Below are 16,940 nucleotides of genomic sequence, written 5' to 3' on the forward strand. Positions count from 1 at the left end.
GAGCGCCGCCGAGCAGATTCCGAGAGTAGCCGAGCGCTGATCGAGCGCTGCTGAGGGGCGTGCGAGAGTTGCCGAGCGTTGTCCGGGAGCTGCCCGTGAGAAGACCGAGCGCGCCCGAGTGTTGCCGAGAGTTCCCGAGCGCTGCCCGAGCCTTGCCGAACTAGGTCCGAGCCTTGCCGAACTAGGCCCGAGTCTTGCCGAACTCTGCCCGAGCGCTGCCGATTCCCGCCGAGCGGCTGAGGGGAGCCGGGCCTGCAGTGGTGCCGGACGGCGAGCGCGGCCTGTGCGGGTGGTGAGTGGGCCCGAGGCGGGAGCTGCGGAAAGTTTGCGGCCCTGTGTCCCTGATCCCTCGGGTGGAGCTATCCATGTGCGTGTTTACGTTAGGGACTGCAGGGCTGGGGTGTCAGGGCTGTCCTTCTCACCGTCGCGGTGTTTCCTGACCCCGCTTCCTTACCTGTATGGACCTGGGAGGAAGATGTATGTGTTTGTAAAGACGGGGCTGTGCGTGTTTCCCCCCACACCTCCTGTGTGTGTATCAGTGTTCCTCATTCCCCCTCAATTACGTGGTCCAGCCCTCTCTCCATGTCTCCGTGACAGCAAAACGGGGAATGGCTTTAAACTGAAAAAGGACTACATTTAGATTAAATATTAAGAAGAAATTCTTTACTGTGAGGGTGGTGAGGCACTGGCACAGGCTCCCCAGAGAAACTGTGGTTCCTTTATCCCTGGAAATGTGCCAGGCAGGATGGGGTCCTAAGCAATCTGCTCTGGTGGGAGGTGTCCCTGCCTCATGGCAGGGGAGCTGGAACAAGGTGGTCTTTAAAGGCTCTTCCACCCCAAACCGTTCTGTGATTCCTCGAATCTATGATTCTGTGATTACATGCCCAATGTTGGCTATTTTTGGCAGGTGTGCAGCAGGATTGTCCAAGCCATGATCGAAGTGTTGGCCAAGCTGGGCCGCGGGCCTGTGTTCCTGGCAGGGGAGGTGCTGGAGTGTGTGATCACCTTCACCAACCCATTATCGGCCTCATCGACCTCTGCTAGCAGGTACAGGAGCCTGTGCTAGTCCATGCACAGAGCCTCCAAATGTTGAGCTGCCTGGGTCTCTCCAGAGGAAGTGGCCCACCCTCTCTCCCCTCTCTGGGGTAGTAGTCATGGCTGCATTGTAGGGCAATGGTGCCAGCTCAGCCTCTTGTGACTTCCCTACTCAAGGCACTCCCTTAAGGAAGCCTTGCATCATCTCTCAATTTTGGGGGTGAAGCTGAGGTAGTTATGCTAGTTTTGTGCCTCCAGTAAGTAGGCAAGGAAGGAGGTATGCAGTTAGAGATTCTCTGTCACTCAGGTGAGCCCTCAGTGACAGTGACTAGCAGAAAAGGAAGCCAACCTGACTGCCAAAGTGGGCTATTTGGTCACACCAGAGGGACAATCCCACAGAGCAACATCCAGGCAATGTTATTTTCTCTTGCATTTGTGGAAGGACCTCTCTTTTATCTAGCAGTGCTGGACAGATCAGTATGATCCTTGCCTCCAGAGATGGCAGACAAATGGTCAGGTCTGAAAGGGGCACCTTCTGCGGCCACATTTTCTGTGGCCTAGCCCTTGAGCCCTGCATCTCGCCTTCTCAGTGCTGAGGAAATTGAGAGCATGGGAGCTTCCCATATTGGCTCACAGGGGGTGACTCTATGTCACAAGTAATCACCCAAAGCCTTCATGTCCGCTGAGTGTGTGGCCTTGTCTGATTCTTTAGGGAGTGGAGAGTGCTTTCTCATCTTGAGTCCTTCCTGGGAAGTGTCTGTTTCCAGCCCTGTCAGGTTCAGCATGTTTTCATCACCAGTATGATGTTCACATGTGATTGTTTTGGTGGGCGCACTCACAGTGCCTGCAGTCTCAGCAGCACAGGGCTTCTGTGTTTATTGCCTTCCTTAACTTTCCATCTTTTCTTCCTGTTTCATTTTGACTGCTGAGATCAGGTTTCAAATTCAGCTGTGGCATAAGCATCCAGCTTCACAGACTTTTGTCCTGTTTGATGACAAGATGCCCTGTGTTTTGTCTGCTTCTGAAACATGTTGGACTGCAAGGGTACCAGGTGGTTTGCGGAGGTTTCAGTGCATTTATGAGAGCTTCATTTAAAACTTCAGATGTGTTGTGATCTGTAGAAGACTGCCTCTTGGAAAAGAAAAGTTTTCAAAATACTAAAAAAGCACCAAGTGATCAATCAGATGAGACCTGGCTAAGTCAAACAAGTGGCAACAGCAAATAAATTGTTGGTTTGGAAAATGAACCTGTGGGTTGTGTAAAGGCAGGAGCCAGATCAAAGCACTGTGACTGCAACAGGCAAAGGTGTTGGGGCTGACACGTGGAGGGACAGAGAGGCCACATAACCTGGACAGACTTGAAAGAAAGGCAGGAAATTAATTTGATGGTAGAGTACACAAAACAAATCTCTTTTACCCAGAGGTTGCACAGAGTATGTCCCTTGTAGGCTACAGGAGTTGTGGGGGAAGGTGAGACTGGAAGGAAGTGACCTCAGCACCAGTGCAGGATCCTCCACTGCTGAACAAGCACTAGCTGAGCAAGCCAGCTCTGCTGGCAGGAAGGGACATGCAAATTTTGTTGGGACATCTGGCTAGAAAAAATGAAAACAATCCAGTGGCATGTTGTAAGGCTATACTAAAAAAAATAGAAAAAAAACCTCAAAATATGGTGTTTGAAGGTACTGTAATCACTCTAAGCTTATATAAAATTCACAAGCATTGTCTCAAGCAAGAGCAGTTCTCTGCTTCCAAACAGCAGGTACCTTACACCAAAAAAACATATGGCAACCCTGATGGAAAAGCCATGCTGGTACTTTGGAAAATGCAGAATTACAACTGTAGGGCTCAAAGCAACTTGGTATAGTAACTGAGGTGTGTTTGGGTAAGGGCAGCCAGCACATGCAAAAGATCAAATAGCACATTCCTTAGCCAGCTAACATAAATACAGCACACCTTTTTCCCTAGCTCATCTAGACCTTTAACTACGCTGATGTGTCACGTGGAGGGACACGCGTGTGCCACAAAAAATCCCTCTGCCACCTAAAGCTCTGTTATTGGTGCTTACTAATCATATCATCATGTTAGAAAACACCAGAGGAACTATTCACTGGCTAAACTATAAAGACCACTATTGAAATAAAAGTAGAGGAGTGATTTGGAAACTGAAAGGTATCACTGGTACCATGGGAAGTGCCCTATGGAATGGCTGACGTCACAGCAGAGTCCAAAACATGAGACTGTTTTTTGTGCTGGATGTGTGACCCCACATTAATTCCTAGGGCTGTACAGAGAGGGGTCAAAATTACACCTTTGCCTCCCGTATTGCCGTCAGCAAAGTCCTTGCATAAGGAGGAGTAAGTAGGTCCTAATGAAAGACTCAGCAGCATCCTCCTTTGGTTTGGCACAAACAGCAGCTGATGTTCTTGTTGGGGATGGTGCTGTGAGGCCAGAGGGAGCATGTCTGTAGCCACCTGTCCTGAGAAGTGTTGCGTTTGGGGCTCCTCTGTGCTGTGGGCAGGGGTGGCTGAACCCAGGTTGCAGGAATTTGTTGCTTTAGAATTTGCTCACTTCCCTAATGGCTGTGTTGTTACCAGAGTGCTGCTCTGTGTGTCACCTCTGGCTTGGGATTTAACTCCTCATGGCTAAGAGTCTTCTGCTAGGGCCCACATACAGCAGCTCATGCTGTCCTCCCAAGAGTGCAGTAAGTGGCCAGTCCCAGTCTGTGGATGATGAGAAAGATGAACAAATGAGTAACTGGATCTTGGAACACTTGATCTCAGCATATTGGCTGAAAGATCCCTGTGAAGTTTTGCACAAGCCTCCTTGTCTCTTGCCCTCATGGCAGGGGATAGGAACTGCTGACCTCTGCTGCCTGTTGTCCTCTGTCATGAGTGTACAGCATGTTTCTTGGGGCAGATGTGTTTTCTCTTGCCATGTCAGGGCTGTGCCAATGGTGTTGTGGCTCAGGCTGCAATTATTGCTGTTTAAAAAGAGTCCTTAGGCTGCAGAGCCAGGCTTTGGGTAAAGCTGTTGTCAGCAGCTGGGGTGGAAGTGGCTTTGAGTCAGCATCCCAGTTTGAGCTTACTTCCAGGTCTTGCTTGGAGGGGACTGTGAGAACAGCTTCAGTGACAGTGAAGCCACTCTCACAGTCTTGTTCCTTCCAGACAAGAAGTCCTGCATAGATCTGAGCCGACACAGTTTCTCTTCTCCCAGTTCCTGCCTGCTGTAATTCAGGTTTAAAGCAGAGATATGAGTGTTGCTCTTTGCTTTCAGTGAGATGCTGGCATGGGCCAGCGCCCAGATCCATTGCCAGTTTCATGCCAGTGAGAACCGGGTGGCACTCCCTCCCTCTGACGGCAGCAAGCATGATGTGCAGGCAGAGAATGAGACCGTCTTTGTCCCCAACAGAGGTGAGTGCCACTCCTGCCTGTCACCTGGGTAGGGACAGTGAGAGCACAGTGAGCAGGAGTCAAGCAGACCATAATGTGTGTGTCTTGATGCAGTGAGCATAGAAGTGAGTGCAAAGTTTGTGTTGCTTTCCTGGTGATGGATGTTGTGGGACCTTGTTAATACTGAAATCACAGTGACAGTATCTTGGATTGAAGCATGACAGCTGTTTGTCCAGTTGCAGTGGCAATGTCTCAGAATATGACCAGGGCAAGAGATGCTTCCTCCTTAGCTCTCTTCTCTCTGTTCCTCTCCATGGGGATGGCTTGACTGACCTGGACACAGCCTGAGGCTGTGCAGCATTCACATATTTTTTATTCTCTTCCAGGAGAGCGGGGTCAGTGTATCCTGTCCACCCCACCAAAGATCCTCTTCTGTGACTTGCGACTGGATCCTGGGGAGTCGAAGTCCTGTGAGTCCTGTCTTCTCTTCCCCTTCTCACAGAGCTCATACCTGGGGAGCTCTGCTTACAAAACTGGCTTTGCAGACCTGAGTGCTGGAAGTGTACCATCCTGATGCTCACAAAAACTGGGGTGCTTTGGTTGGAGCACGAGTGCTGAGGAGCTGCTGCATCATCCAGAGTCTGTTCTCTGCTGCACTAGGGCTGTGTATTGCAGCATGTCCCTCAGTCCTGCTCCTGGCCTGTGGCCTTTGCTGCAGGTCCACTGTGTAGCTGCATGGCACAAAACTTTTGAAATACCTAGTTGCAGCAGGAGAAATGGCTACACACCTGCATTTCCTTGCCTTTATTTCTTCAGTCATACTGGTGTATTCTTGGAATTTAAGCTGGTGTCCTCCAAAGGTTTATGCCTCTTCTTCAGGTTGTGGCTGTCCTGGAAATAACAGTCTTCTGGATGTTCTAATTTTCCTACTGTGAAAGTGAGCACTCCTCACCTTCTCTCTCAAAGCTCTTCACTGAGTAGATAGCTGTGGAAACAGCTGCGTATGCGCTGTTCTCTCTTGGTTTGTGGCTGTGTGACCCAGCCTGTTCAGATCATGTCAGATCTCCTTTGCATTTCAGCGGCCTGTGATTAGCAGCAGTGATGTTAGGCCTCTCAGGCTGTGCATGGAGAGCTTTATTATTGTCCCAGGGATCTGCTGGGAACAGCTGATGGAGAACTCTAACACTGCAGAGCACAGGGAGTGGAGAGACAGTGCCTATGGTGGGGCAGGCTCTGCTGGATCACTGAGCTCTGCAGAGCTGGAAGTGAAGCTGCAAGTGAGACCAAGCAGCTGTGGGGTTGTGACATGCTGGTTGTGAAGCTGGTGTCTCCTGCCTTTCTGGCTTTTGAGGGGCCTGACTGGAGGGAAAGGTGGACCTGGTGAAACCAGGCTGGCTTGCCTTGGTGGTTAGTGGGGTGGGGCAGTGCCATCTTGGGGCTGTGCTCCTAAACTGCAGAGCCTGCTGTCTGAAGATGTTTAGTTATTCACTTATTATTCTGCAGCAGTATGCTGGGGGAAGGAGGTGGCCATGACAGGAGGAAGGAGGAGGAGACAGAAATCTTAGCTGGCCTGAGGCTCTCTTGGATTCTCCTGTGTTCCTTGCTACTTGCATGTTTGGGGCTGGAGCATCTCTTCCCTGTGAGCAGAGTGAAGTCCCTTTCCCTGGCACACTTCAGGCAGATTGGGCAATTTCTGGGATAAGATTAGTGATGACAGCCCACGTTCCAGATGGCTGGATGGATTGAGGGATTGACTGTGCACTGGCTTAACAGGCAGAAGCTGTTCAACCCCCAGCTAAGGTAGGGCTTGTCTACGCTTTCCAGTAACATCATGATGTGTGTGTGTCCTCTCTGCCTCTGGATGGCACTGGCACAAGCAGCATGCATCTGCCTGGTGCTTGGATACAGCTCCTCTGGAACAATACAAACTCTTCTATTCTTTGAGTTGCTTTGGCTGTATGGTCCAGCCTTTCCCCTTCACTGTGTGATTCACCTGTCTATTTCAGGCATCACATATGATGTGGCTGCATGTGGCACTGCTTTTTTGGCACTGAAATCCCTGTATCACAGCCCTGGTCTCGTTCCTGCCAGGCTGTTCGCACCAATCCCATCAGCCAGTGGTGCTGCTGCTGTCACGCAAGACTGCAGCTGGCACATTTGCAGATCATTCCTGGGGTCTCCTGCCAGCTCCATGGAGGGAGAGTTAAGGCTGTGTGGGTGTGTATCTTAAATCTTCATTTCCTGTTTTTCAGAAGTTTTGAGTTTTGCTACGCAGTTTGGAAAGGGAAAAAAAAAACAAACCAGAAAACCCAAGAAAATTTAATTCTGCTTCAGCAGTATACCATATTATTAAACTGCAGCCAGAGCTGGCACATACAGCTGAGGTTGTGCCAGACTGTCTCTTGATAAAATGACTTGTTTTCATTTGCTGACCAGCTTATTCCCCAATACAGTACTCTTGTTATGGTGCCTATATGTTGAAGTTGACTCACCTCCCAGCCCTTTGACACATGGCCCAGGCTGAACTCTTTAAATTTGTCACCACAAAGCTTCTTCTCAAGTCCTCAAATAATTTCTGTGGCTGTTTTGCCTCCACTCTGGTTTTGTAATACCTCTAAAAATTTGGTAGATCACAGAGAGGGGAGGAAATGGAAGCAGCCTGGACACAGGCCGGAAGGCCAGCCAGAGGGCATGGCAGGTGGGTAAGGAAGGTATCTCTAGTGCCAGGAATGTGCTTCCTTCTAGGATATGCAGGGAAGCTGGGACTTCCTGAATCTTGGCATTCCTGAACCAGGTAGCAAACTGTCCATGCTTCTGTGACTGTGGTGGTCTCTGCTCATATTATCCTCACTGGGCAGGAAGGTCTTTGTGAGCCCTCTTGTTGAGTCTGGCATGGGGGTTACAGAAGTCTGCTTCTTTTCTTGGAAATACCTGATTTTCCTCCCTGTCAGGGTGGTTTTCTGCTTTATCTGCAGCCTAGTCCAGAAAGAGAGGCTTGTGTTTTAAGGTGTGACATCCTGTCACCACTACACACTAGCACAGGCTTTTCTTTTCCTTCCAGTCCTGTTATTTGAAATCCAGAAGTTATATTTAAAATGTAACCCTAACTTTTAATCTAAGCCTCAACGTTCAGTGTGTGCCAGACATGGGGAAGGATCTGTGGTTTCAGAGCAGGATGCTGCCCTTCCTCTGGCAGGGTGTATCTGCATTACGGTGGGCAAGCCAGAGAGGTGGAGACTTTCCACAGTTCACTGTTTGTGTCTTTCTTGTTATACAGCATGTGGTTTGGGAAAGCTGCAGAAGTGTTCACACTGTGTCAAGAGACGTTGGGGTTTGTGTGGTGGCCAAGGGGCTCTAGGAGGGCTGAATGTGGTGAAAACCAGGCCCCAGTATCTCAGAGCCCTCAGAGTCAGACACTTTGCGATCTGAGTCATCCGTTTGTCAAGGGGAACGAACCACAGGTTGTTGTGAAGGTTTCAGGAATTGTTTCTTGATCATTTAGCTGCAGTCCTTCAAGGAAAAACATAGGAGGAAACTTACTTGTTACTGAGTTTGAGCCTTTGTGTAAAGCAAAAGAGGCATGCAGTACTGATCAATATACTCATGGGGCAGAACCTGGAGGAGGCTGTGCTGTGAGAGTGCTGGGCAAAGGAGTGCACAGAGGCAAATTCGGGTTGAACTCGTGATGAGTAAGTTTAGCTCTCGTGGTTGTATTCCTGGATTTTACATCTTTCACATTCTTTGGAGGCATAGTTTGTGAGTGTGGTTGTATGTGCTGGAAGGAATATCTGGATGATGGTGCATGTGATGTGGGGAGCAGTGTGCCTGGTGCAGGGGAGCTGGGTTGTGCTTGGCCGCTGGAGGAAAGAGGAGACAGCAAAAAGCATCAAGCTCTGTCCCTACCTCAACACTGCTGGTCTTAACACTTGGTGCAGGGAGCCTGCATGCAACAGCTGCAGGATCTTCCTTCTGGCTTTGGAAAACGTATTTTCTGCACTCATTGCAGATTCGTACTGCGAGACACTGCCTGTTGATGGCCCCCCCTCTTTCCGGGGACAGTCCGTGAAGTATGTGTACAAGCTGACCATTGGCTGCCAGCGCGTCAACTCGCCCATAAAGCTCCTGCGCGTGCCCTTCCGTGTCCTTGTGCTGCATGGTAAGGCCACACACTGCCTTCCCTGCACAGGCAGGCTGGGCTGCACCCTGCCCTGCTGATACACTCACCTTCTTCCCAGGGCTCAAGGATTACCAGTTCCCACAGGATGAGGCTGTTGCACCCTCAAACCCCTTCCTGGAGGAGGAGGAGGGCTTGAAGAAAGACTCTCGCCTGGCAGATGTAGCAACAGAACTGCTCATGGTGGCCACCTCCCGACGCAGCCTGCGTAGGTTATATTCCCTGCTCAAACCTGCTGTCCTTCCTAAGAAGCTGGGCATGGAGAACATCTCAAGGCCAGCTGCAAAATATCTCTCACTGACAAAGTGAAGCTCCAGCGGTGGCTGTGGAGCAGCTCTATCAGGGCCTGCTTGGGTCAGGGCCTCCTAGCCAGACTCAGACTGTTCCTACTTCAGACCAAGAGACCCTCTGCCCAGCACATGGCAGCCAGTGTAGGGTTTGCCCTTGCTCACTATAGAAATTTCCCAGAGGGAATTCCACCTCTAGGGACTGTCCTTCACACTCAGACAGGAGGCATGAAGTCATGTCATTAACCCAGAGCACTGCACAGAGCAGAGCCTTGTGCTGCCGCAACCCTTACCCCTCTTCTTGCTCCACAGACCTGTATAACATCAGCAACACTCGTGGGAAGGTGGGCACGTTCTGCATCTTTAAGACTGTGTATAAGATTGGAGAGGATGTCATTGGCACCTTCAGCTTCTCAGAAGGAGATATCCCATGTCTGCAGGTCATTGCTGTCTCTGGAATTACTGGGGAGAGGCAGTGGTTTAGAATGAGGGATGTGGAGAAGGGATTGGGGTGGCACTGGGCTGTGAGGGTTTCTAGTGGGACCCAGCTGGGGTCTCCTTGGAGTGTGAGGCGGACAATGGTCCAGTCTTGAGCTCATTTGGGAAATGGACACCCCCAAGGCTTTGCATGAGATCTGTATGAGGTTGTGCGAGCAAGCACCCTGCCAATTGCCCTGCAGTTCTCAGTGAGCCTGCAGACAGAGGAGAGCATCCAGGAGGAATTCCAGCGCCGGCGGGGGCAGCCTGTCTCCTTCACCGTGCACGCCCGCCATCAGGAGTCCTGCCTGCACACGGCACAGAGCAGCTTCAGCCTACCCATCCCACTCAGCTCAACCCCAGGATTCACCACCAACATCGGTAAGTACCCACCAGGGAAGGGTCCCACCCTGCTTGTCTCCGCAGGAGGACTGTGATATTCCCAGCCTTGCCCTTGCTCAGCAGTGATGTGTCCCTTAGGAGGGAGCTGGCCTGTGTGAGTGGGGTCATTTGCTGTCACCTTGCCAGAACAGACTGTGCTGAGACAGCTGCTGTCTGTGGCTCTTATGGGTGTTACGTATTGACTGTTCTCTTGTCCATAGTGTCCCTGAAGTGGAGGCTGCACTTTGAGTTTGTGACTTCTGGGGAGTCAGCGGGGACTTGCTTGGTTCGTGGGAGCCAATCGGAGGCTGTCACCTGGACTGGGGTGGAGCAGATGGAAGTGGACACCTTCAGCTGGGACTTGCCCATCAAAGTTCTTCCCACCAACCCCATCCTGGCTTCCTATGTATCTCAGTTCTCCAGCACTAACTCCATCACTATCTAATGTAGGGAGAGGTTGTTGGCTTGCAGAGCTGCAAGCGTGTGCCACCAGTGGGAATGGCAGGCAGGACTGTCACCTCTGTGCTGTGATGCTCACATCCCAGTGTCCCCTTGGATTCATCTGTGATGCAGCGGTGGGCACCAGGCATGTCTGTCCTGTCCATGGGTGGAAAAAGACTGCCTGATGCAGTGTCTTGGGCCGCAGCCCCCAGCTGGAGCTGGACCCTTCCTGCCTGGGTGAAGGTGCAAGTCCCAGCACTCAGCAAAAAGGAATCTGCCTTCCCAGGGAACCACTGATGTGCCTTTATCTCATGTGGGACTTCCAAGAAGGAAGGGCCCAGCGCAGGGAGGGGAGAGGGGAGCTCTTCCAGTGCTCCAGGGGAGCTCTTTGTATGACCCTTGGGTGAAGGCTGTGCCCTTACAGAGACCCTACAAGCAGAGGTCTGGTATCCAGGTGAAACACAGTAGCCACCCAGGCTGGGTGAGACAGTGCTCTCCGGCCTTGGCATGTGTCCTGCCTTTTGGAGAGCTGTCCTACACATATAGTCCAGTGCCCCAGCCACCCCTGCCTGGAGGAGGCAGGTCATGGCAGGCCAGCCCTGTGCTGGTGAGCAGGATGCAGGCCCGTGCTGTGTCAGTACCATCGCGATGGTCCAACACTGAACAGCACTGAGTCCCTGGGCTGTTGTCTGCCTGGGTTCCTGGTGTGAAAGCATCCGCTGGTCTTTGGATCATTGAGTGTATAAGGAATGCATGCATCCAAGAGCATCTCCCTGCTCAACAGCCAGCTCCCCATTTTACTGAAATTTCCAATGATCTTTTCTTTTTGCGTGGAAATGTAATAAACATCTGAATGTGCAAAATTTGGCTTTCCCAAGAGCCTTATTTCTACATTGTTCCTGGTGCTGGACACATCCCACCTTCTACAGCAGTTACAGGCCAGAGACCTCTTTGTTCAGTATCTTTATTGCAAGAACAGAAACACCTACACAAGGCTCTGCACAACACAGGCATGGCACCAGCTGGGGCAGCTGCCAGGGTGGCTGCCTCCCCTCTGGCACTTGGTTTGCTTCTGCTTCCTGAATCCTCCCCATCCTGCTCCCTTGCCAGTGGTGATGAGGGTCTCCCCTGGGGACATCCCGTTCTGCCACACAGCTTGGGCTGGCTCTGTTACAGTGTTGCCCAGGGTTGGCCTATATTGCCAGGGACCCCAGGAGCTTTTGGAGCAGGGGCATTAGTGGTTCCAGAGGTGGGTTGTGCCCCTTGCACTCCAGGAGCAGAGAAGGGTCTGGACAGGGTGTGGGGATCCTGCACAAGCTGCTGTGGTGACCCCAGCGAGCTGCCCGCGGCTGCCTTGCTGAGGAGTACGGGTGTGGGAGGGAGTAGGGAGCTGCTTCGCTTGGGGTTGGATATCAGAATGCAGGACTGCCATGGAGCTGGCTGATTTAGTCCTGTAGCCTTTTTTAGTCACTAAAGATTTTCTGGCCACCTGGAGGAGATCCTGTAGAATCTGCGTTTCCATGGTGTACAGAACACCACAAGGAGGACACCCTGGTTCAGGAAGCTGAAGGCAGAAGCAAGGCTTTGTACCATGTGCGTGGATAGTGGTTTCCTTCGAAGGTGCCGGTGGTGATGCCTCTACAGGGTGGGTGGGGCAAATCTGGAGCATGCGGGCGGTGTGCTTTGGAGGGGAAAGGGAGGCGCCGGGGGGCGCGGCAAGCTGCCGAGCCTCTCTTTTATCTGCCCAGCCCCGCGCTCAGCACCTTGTTCATCAGCGGCTCGGGGGTGCTGGCTGAGCCCCACTCGTGCTCTACACTCTTCACACACGGCAGGCTGGGGTTGGCCTTCTGCACTACCGAAATCTGGCAGGTCTGTGAGTCGTAGTGGGCCTCGCACCAGTCAGGGAAGTCGATCGGGTGCTGGGTGCTGTGGGAAAGGAAACGGTGCCATCAGTACCTCTCATTAGTGCCAGAGAGCTGCTGACTGGGATGGATGGCTTTCTGCTGCCAGCCCCCTGCACAGGGTGTCTTCCAGCCCCCTGCTCAGGCAGGCTGAGACACGGCTCCTGGCCCATCTGGGTATCTTGCTGTGCCAAAATACCCTTTCCAACTGCCCCAGTTCACCCCACCACCCTCAATGCCCTGGTGGGGTCCTGCTTACCTCTGCCTGTTGCTCCCCAGGACCTGGTACCCCATTGCCCTCCCAAGGCTCTGATATCAGCTGCATTTGCAGCCACCAGACACCCACTGCTGCAGATGCAGATGCAGATGCAGATGCAGCCCACCCCACCCCGGCCCCTCACTCACGTCTCACAGCAGCCCACGCCAATGGGGTGCAGGCAGGTGCAGAGCAGGCAGTTGGTGCTCAGCCATGATTCCCCAAGGGAGAACTGTTTCCCTTCGTACTCACAGGGAGCTGCAAAGGAAACAGTGGTAATGAGAACATATGGGTCTGTGCTGAGGACGACTGGAAGCCTCCTTGACAGTCCTGTGCCCCAAACAGGAGCAGAAGTATCATGATGACCACCTTGTGCTATGGAAGATATAGTCCCTGCCTACTAGTGGAAGATATATGGTGGTCTATGCACCATCCTGCAGGTATGGAATGCCCTGTCATCTCTCGTGGTGATGTACACATCTCATGGTATCATCTCATGGCGATGTACCCATCCATCCTCTCCTGGCCCTGTCTTGTGGCTCTCACCACTACCCCATGGGTCTAGAGCAAGAAGCAAATGGCTCCTGCTTCCCTGGAGAGGACAAATCCAGTGCCTCTTAGGGTCTGGGCATTTCTGCAGCCCTGGGAGGAGACAACAGGGGGATGATGAGCCGCCCTCCTCCTTTTGCTGCTAGACCTGCACACTTGGCCCCAGCCAGGCGCCTGCCAGGAGCCTTCATGGCCCGGAAAGCTGTTTCTCAGCCAGAGCCCTGGAGAGCTGTTCTGTGGTTTATAGACTGCTCCTTCCACTCACCACTGGCCCATGATCCCATTCCTGAACTCAGCACAGTCCCTTTCATACTTGTCAGTCTTAGGGAAGAGCCCTGCCATACTCAGAAAGCTGAGGCCTCCTCTTTCCATCTCACCTCCCCACTTACCTTTAGCCTGGAAGTAGCATTTGGCCTGGGAGCCTGGCAGCTGGAGAAGGAGGGAAAGAAGCAGGCAAAGCCTGCCCCAAGAACACCTCATCTTCTGTGCTTGCATGGCCATAGATGGTTGAGCTGGACTTGTTCGCTTTGCTTCTCTATTGCCTTTGCTCCTTTGCCTTCTCTTTCTCTCTCTCTGCCTTTTTAATGCTCTTCCCCTGATCCCAATGAGAGATATTTATAAAGTTCAGCTTTACGACCCTGGCCACCAGCTGTGCCCCACTGGAAAAGTTGTAAAACTCATTTCCTGATTTGAAAGGCATGAAAACAAGAGGTAGGATCAAGATTTTTAACAAGCTGTGAAAAGCTGATTCATGCCCTCCAGAAATTTCTCCAGTTGGAAGCCCCTGTGGGTGCAAGGCTCTACAGCAAGGGGAGATCCAAAGGTCCCCAGCAGCGTTGTCCTCTGCAGTGTAGTGCGCACATAAGCACCAAGCACAGGAGACCCTGGCTCCTGACCAGGAGAGCTCCAGGCTCCCCTCTGGTCATGCTGAGCCGTCACTGCTCCTTCACAGTGAGCCAAGGTTTTGGGAGCATCTCATCTCACAGTGACCAGAGCAGTACAAGCATTCTGCTAACAGTGTGGGATGCAAATGGCACCATCCTCATTTGGGGGTGGAGGTGCATGCACCCACTCCTGAGTACCACATCATGTCACTTTCACCCCAGTCTGGGCTGCAGCTGTGCCAGGTTCATAGCCATGCATGGGCAGGGGATGGGAACAGCAGGTTTAAAATCACAGAATCACAGAATATGCTAAGTTGGAAGGGGCCCATCAGGATCACCATGTCCAACTCCTAGCCCTGTGCAGGACACCCCAAGAATCCCAGCATGTGCATGATAGTGTTGTCCAAACACTTACTGAGCTCTGATATATTTGGTGCTGTGACCAGAGCAGACAGTATAGCAACTGCCTCTGATGCAGAACAGGAGAGAATGAACCAGGGCTCATCTGAGCAGTGCCCATGAAAGAGGACTGTGCCTGTGCACCTGGTGCACCCACAAGGTATTGGGGCTGAGCATCCTCTTCCAGAGGCTGCAGACTGGCCCCAGCAGAAACAGGAAACAGGAGGGATAAAATCGGAAGGCAAAAGTGCTTTTGGGCAACAGGTAACCTGAGAGGTAAACAAGGGACTTGGCTGGAAGCAAGGACGTGTGGGAATGTGCCACATCACTCAGGGTTGTGCCTGTGGACTTCACAGACCCTCACCCAGAGGGGCTGCTTCTGTATAGAATGAAAAGACTGTTACCAGCTGATGTGCAAGAGCGAGGAGGTCAGAGCCCTGGGAGCCACATGGCCCCGGAGAGCTACAAGCAAAGGGCTGACTTGCCAAAAGAAATTCACAGTCCTTGTCAGAGGTGCTGCCAGCAGCAGGAAACAGGGCTCTGGGGATGGTCCAGCCGGGGGCTCAGCCAGTGCAGGACCATGCCAGCAGTGAGGCAGCATCAGCAGCAGTGGCATATATGGGTCATCTGCCCCTGCAGATCCCTGTTTCTGAGAGTTTGGGACAAATTTACACCTTGACGCGTGAGGCTTAATATCCCTTCCAAAATTTGTATTGGCATTCACTGTTATAGCTAGATATTTTTCTTATCCCTGTAAGTGCCCAATCCCTCATTGAATCCTGCTAAATTTTGGCCTGAGCATTTTCCTGTGGCAGTCTAATTAAGCACAGAGTGAGAAAGAAAATGCTTCCTTTTATCCGCTTTATCCGCTTTGGATTCACCACCTTCGGATTTGAAGGCATAGTCCCTTCCTTTTGGTGCACTGGGCCCCTTTGCCATCCCATTGCATCCATCTCCCTCAGCTTGTGCTCTCACTGCTGAGGGAGAAACTCTGGCTTTGCATCCCTTCTTCCCCTTACAGAATTACCCCAGCCCTGTTGTAGTGCCATGGATGATGCTGTGTCCCTTGGTGGGGCTGCTGGATGGCAGTGAGTGTGGGACCTCTTAGGAAAGACTGATAACAAATCAGAGAAATGCTGGGAATGCCCTGCTGACTGCTGGCCATGAGCCGGGATGGTGGAGTGCATCAGTGACAAATGGAACTTGCCTTTTGGTGCTGAGTTGTTACTATATAAGGAGGATAAAAGCGCTCATCATCAGAGCAGTTAATTAATATTCCTATTGTGTGTTTGGAAAAAGAAGTCTGGCATGCTAGTAACTGCAATGAAATAATCCATCATTGTTTCATCAACAAGAACAGCAAATGTTAAAAAAAAGAAGTGGTGAGTTTCACTCAGAGGCCCACAGGATTTGGACAAGCTTCCAGAAGTGTGCTCAAAACCTGGGGCAAGAGCATCTCTTGGCTGTGGGGAAGGGCATTGCCCCTGCTCCATCAGGGACATGGAGAGGCATTCTCAGGATTTCTGTAGCCATTATGGTTCATTAAATAGAAGGGTAAAGCTATGAGTCCATTCATGGCCATTGGATTTTTCATCAAAGTGCTTTGCTGGGAAAATGCAGAGAAAAAGAGGAGTGTCAGGACACCTCCTGGCACATTGCAGAGGGACCAGGGCAGTGGAGCACTGTCCACACTATGACTTTGCATAAAGAAAGGTGGTTCCCCATAGCCTGTTGATACTGTTATTCCCCCTCCTGACAACTTTTCTTCCTCCACTTCTGCATTCCTGGGTACCCACCTGTCCCCAGCACACACAACCCCATGGGCGATCCAGAGCATTTGGTCCAGGTTGTACAGGAGGATGCTCATAATTTGGAAAGCAGTACTTGCAATTGGACTTGGTGCTTCAGAGCTTCTGCCTGGGCGCTTGAGGGTATTGTGGTAGGAGAAGCTGTGCCAGCCTGGAGGAGTTTTTGCTGCAGAGACTGAAAGAAAGCAGCTGCTTTTGGTCTCACATCTCAGGGAGCAACTGAGGTCCAGGGAAGAACCACAGAAAGGATAAAGGAGCTGGAAAAAGTGCCTCTCTAGAAGTTTAGTCACTTTGATTTGCCAGGCAGAACCCAACAGAAGGGATCACTGCCTGTCTATGTGTGTGCCAATGAGGAGCAGTCACCACCTTTGAGTATCCCAGGACCCTGGAGAAGGTCACATCCATGTCTCAGCATCCTCCCACCAGGACCCAGCTCTCCTGCCTGGCCTGGGCCTCATATTGTAGCTGTGACTGAGAAAAGCTGGGTGCTGCACCCCACCAAGGGCACAGTTTTGCTCACCTCCTCTCCCAGCAATCCCTCTGCTGAGCAGTGGAATGCTCATTGCCAAGGATGAGACCCCCATGGATGGTGGAGGAAGAGCACCCAAGTCAGTGGTACAGGGATGAGGTGACAACATCCCACCCCAGCGCTGCAGGAGGCTCAAGGGGTAATAAATCATGCTGGACAAGTTGCCATCAGCAGAATCCAGGAGAATTATAAAACCTGAATCTCCTGAGCCTTCAGCTGGCGTTGCAGCTGCAGAGCAGGAAGCAAACAGGATCCCGGCTGGCATTGTGAAAGCAAACACCATAAATCTGAGGAAGTGCTGTGATTGCTGTTTTAGGCACTGGGGAGCTTGGCTCCTGGGCCCCTAAGGTATTTTATTTTCTCTCTGAACCAAGAAACAAAACAAAACAAAAAACAAAACAAAACAAAAACCCAAACAAACAAGCAAACAA

At 51.7% G+C, this 16,940-nt stretch overlaps 2 protein-coding genes across 5 annotated transcripts; one reads left to right on the forward strand and one right to left on the reverse strand.

Moving 5' to 3' along the window:
* The first annotated feature begins 65 nt into the window (after positions 1–65).
* RGP1 (RGP1 partner of RAB6A GEF complex) lies at positions 66–11,046 on the forward strand. 4 transcript variants are annotated; one of them, XM_021554637.3, is made up of 9 exons: positions 66–367; positions 908–1,047; positions 4,308–4,444; positions 4,810–4,893; positions 8,430–8,579; positions 8,659–8,805; positions 9,197–9,324; positions 9,565–9,742; positions 9,964–11,046. In XM_021554637.3, exons 2-9 carry the CDS (start codon positions 932–934, stop codon positions 10,185–10,187), a joined length of 1,164 nt encoding a protein of 387 aa, XP_021410312.1. In that variant the 5' UTR covers positions 66–367; positions 908–931; the 3' UTR covers positions 10,188–11,046. The 4 variants fall into 4 exon arrangements, with proteins under 4 accessions (XP_021410312.1, XP_077646470.1, XP_077646472.1 ...); XM_077790344.1 differs by having other exon boundaries at positions 219–292; XM_077790346.1 differs by lacking the exon at positions 908–1,047 and having other exon boundaries at positions 265–367.
* An 873-nt stretch (positions 11,047–11,919) lies between these two features.
* On the reverse strand, positions 11,920–13,390 carry MSMP (microseminoprotein, prostate associated). Its single transcript, XM_021554660.1, has 3 exons — positions 13,279–13,390; positions 12,490–12,598; positions 11,920–12,109 (listed from the first exon to the last, which is right to left on the reverse strand). The coding sequence occupies exons 1-3, from the start codon at positions 13,388–13,390 to the stop codon at positions 11,920–11,922; spliced, it is 411 nt and encodes a 136-aa protein (XP_021410335.1).
* Between the last annotated feature and the right edge of the window lie 3,550 nt (positions 13,391–16,940).

The sequence above is a fragment of the Lonchura striata genome, chromosome Z (assembly GCF_046129695.1).
Source record: "Lonchura striata isolate bLonStr1 chromosome Z, bLonStr1.mat, whole genome shotgun sequence".
Taxonomy (NCBI): Eukaryota; Metazoa; Chordata; class Aves; order Passeriformes; family Estrildidae; genus Lonchura; species Lonchura striata.

Excerpts from the sequence above, each read along its gene's own strand:
- RGP1 (XM_021554635.2), top strand. The coding sequence starts at position 881 with ATGCCCAATGTTGGCTATTTTTGGCAGGTGTGCAGCAGGATTGTCCAA. Across the intron at positions 4,894-8,429 it reads TCCTGGGGAGTCGAAGTCCT|ATTCGTACTGCGAGACACTG; the intron begins GTGAGTCCTGTC and ends CACTCATTGCAG. Across the intron at positions 9,325-9,564 it reads GAGATATCCCATGTCTGCAG|TTCTCAGTGAGCCTGCAGAC; the intron begins GTCATTGCTGTC and ends ATTGCCCTGCAG.
- MSMP (XM_021554660.1), bottom strand. The coding sequence starts at position 13,390 with ATGGCCATGCAAGCACAGAAGATGAGGTGTTCTTGGGGCAGGCTTTGC. Across the intron at positions 12,599-13,278 it reads ATGCTACTTCCAGGCTAAAG|CTCCCTGTGAGTACGAAGGG; the intron begins GTAAGTGGGGAG and ends TTTCCTTTGCAG. Across the intron at positions 12,110-12,489 it reads GGCGTGGGCTGCTGTGAGAC|CACCCAGCACCCGATCGACT; the intron begins GTGAGTGAGGGG and ends CCTTTCCCACAG.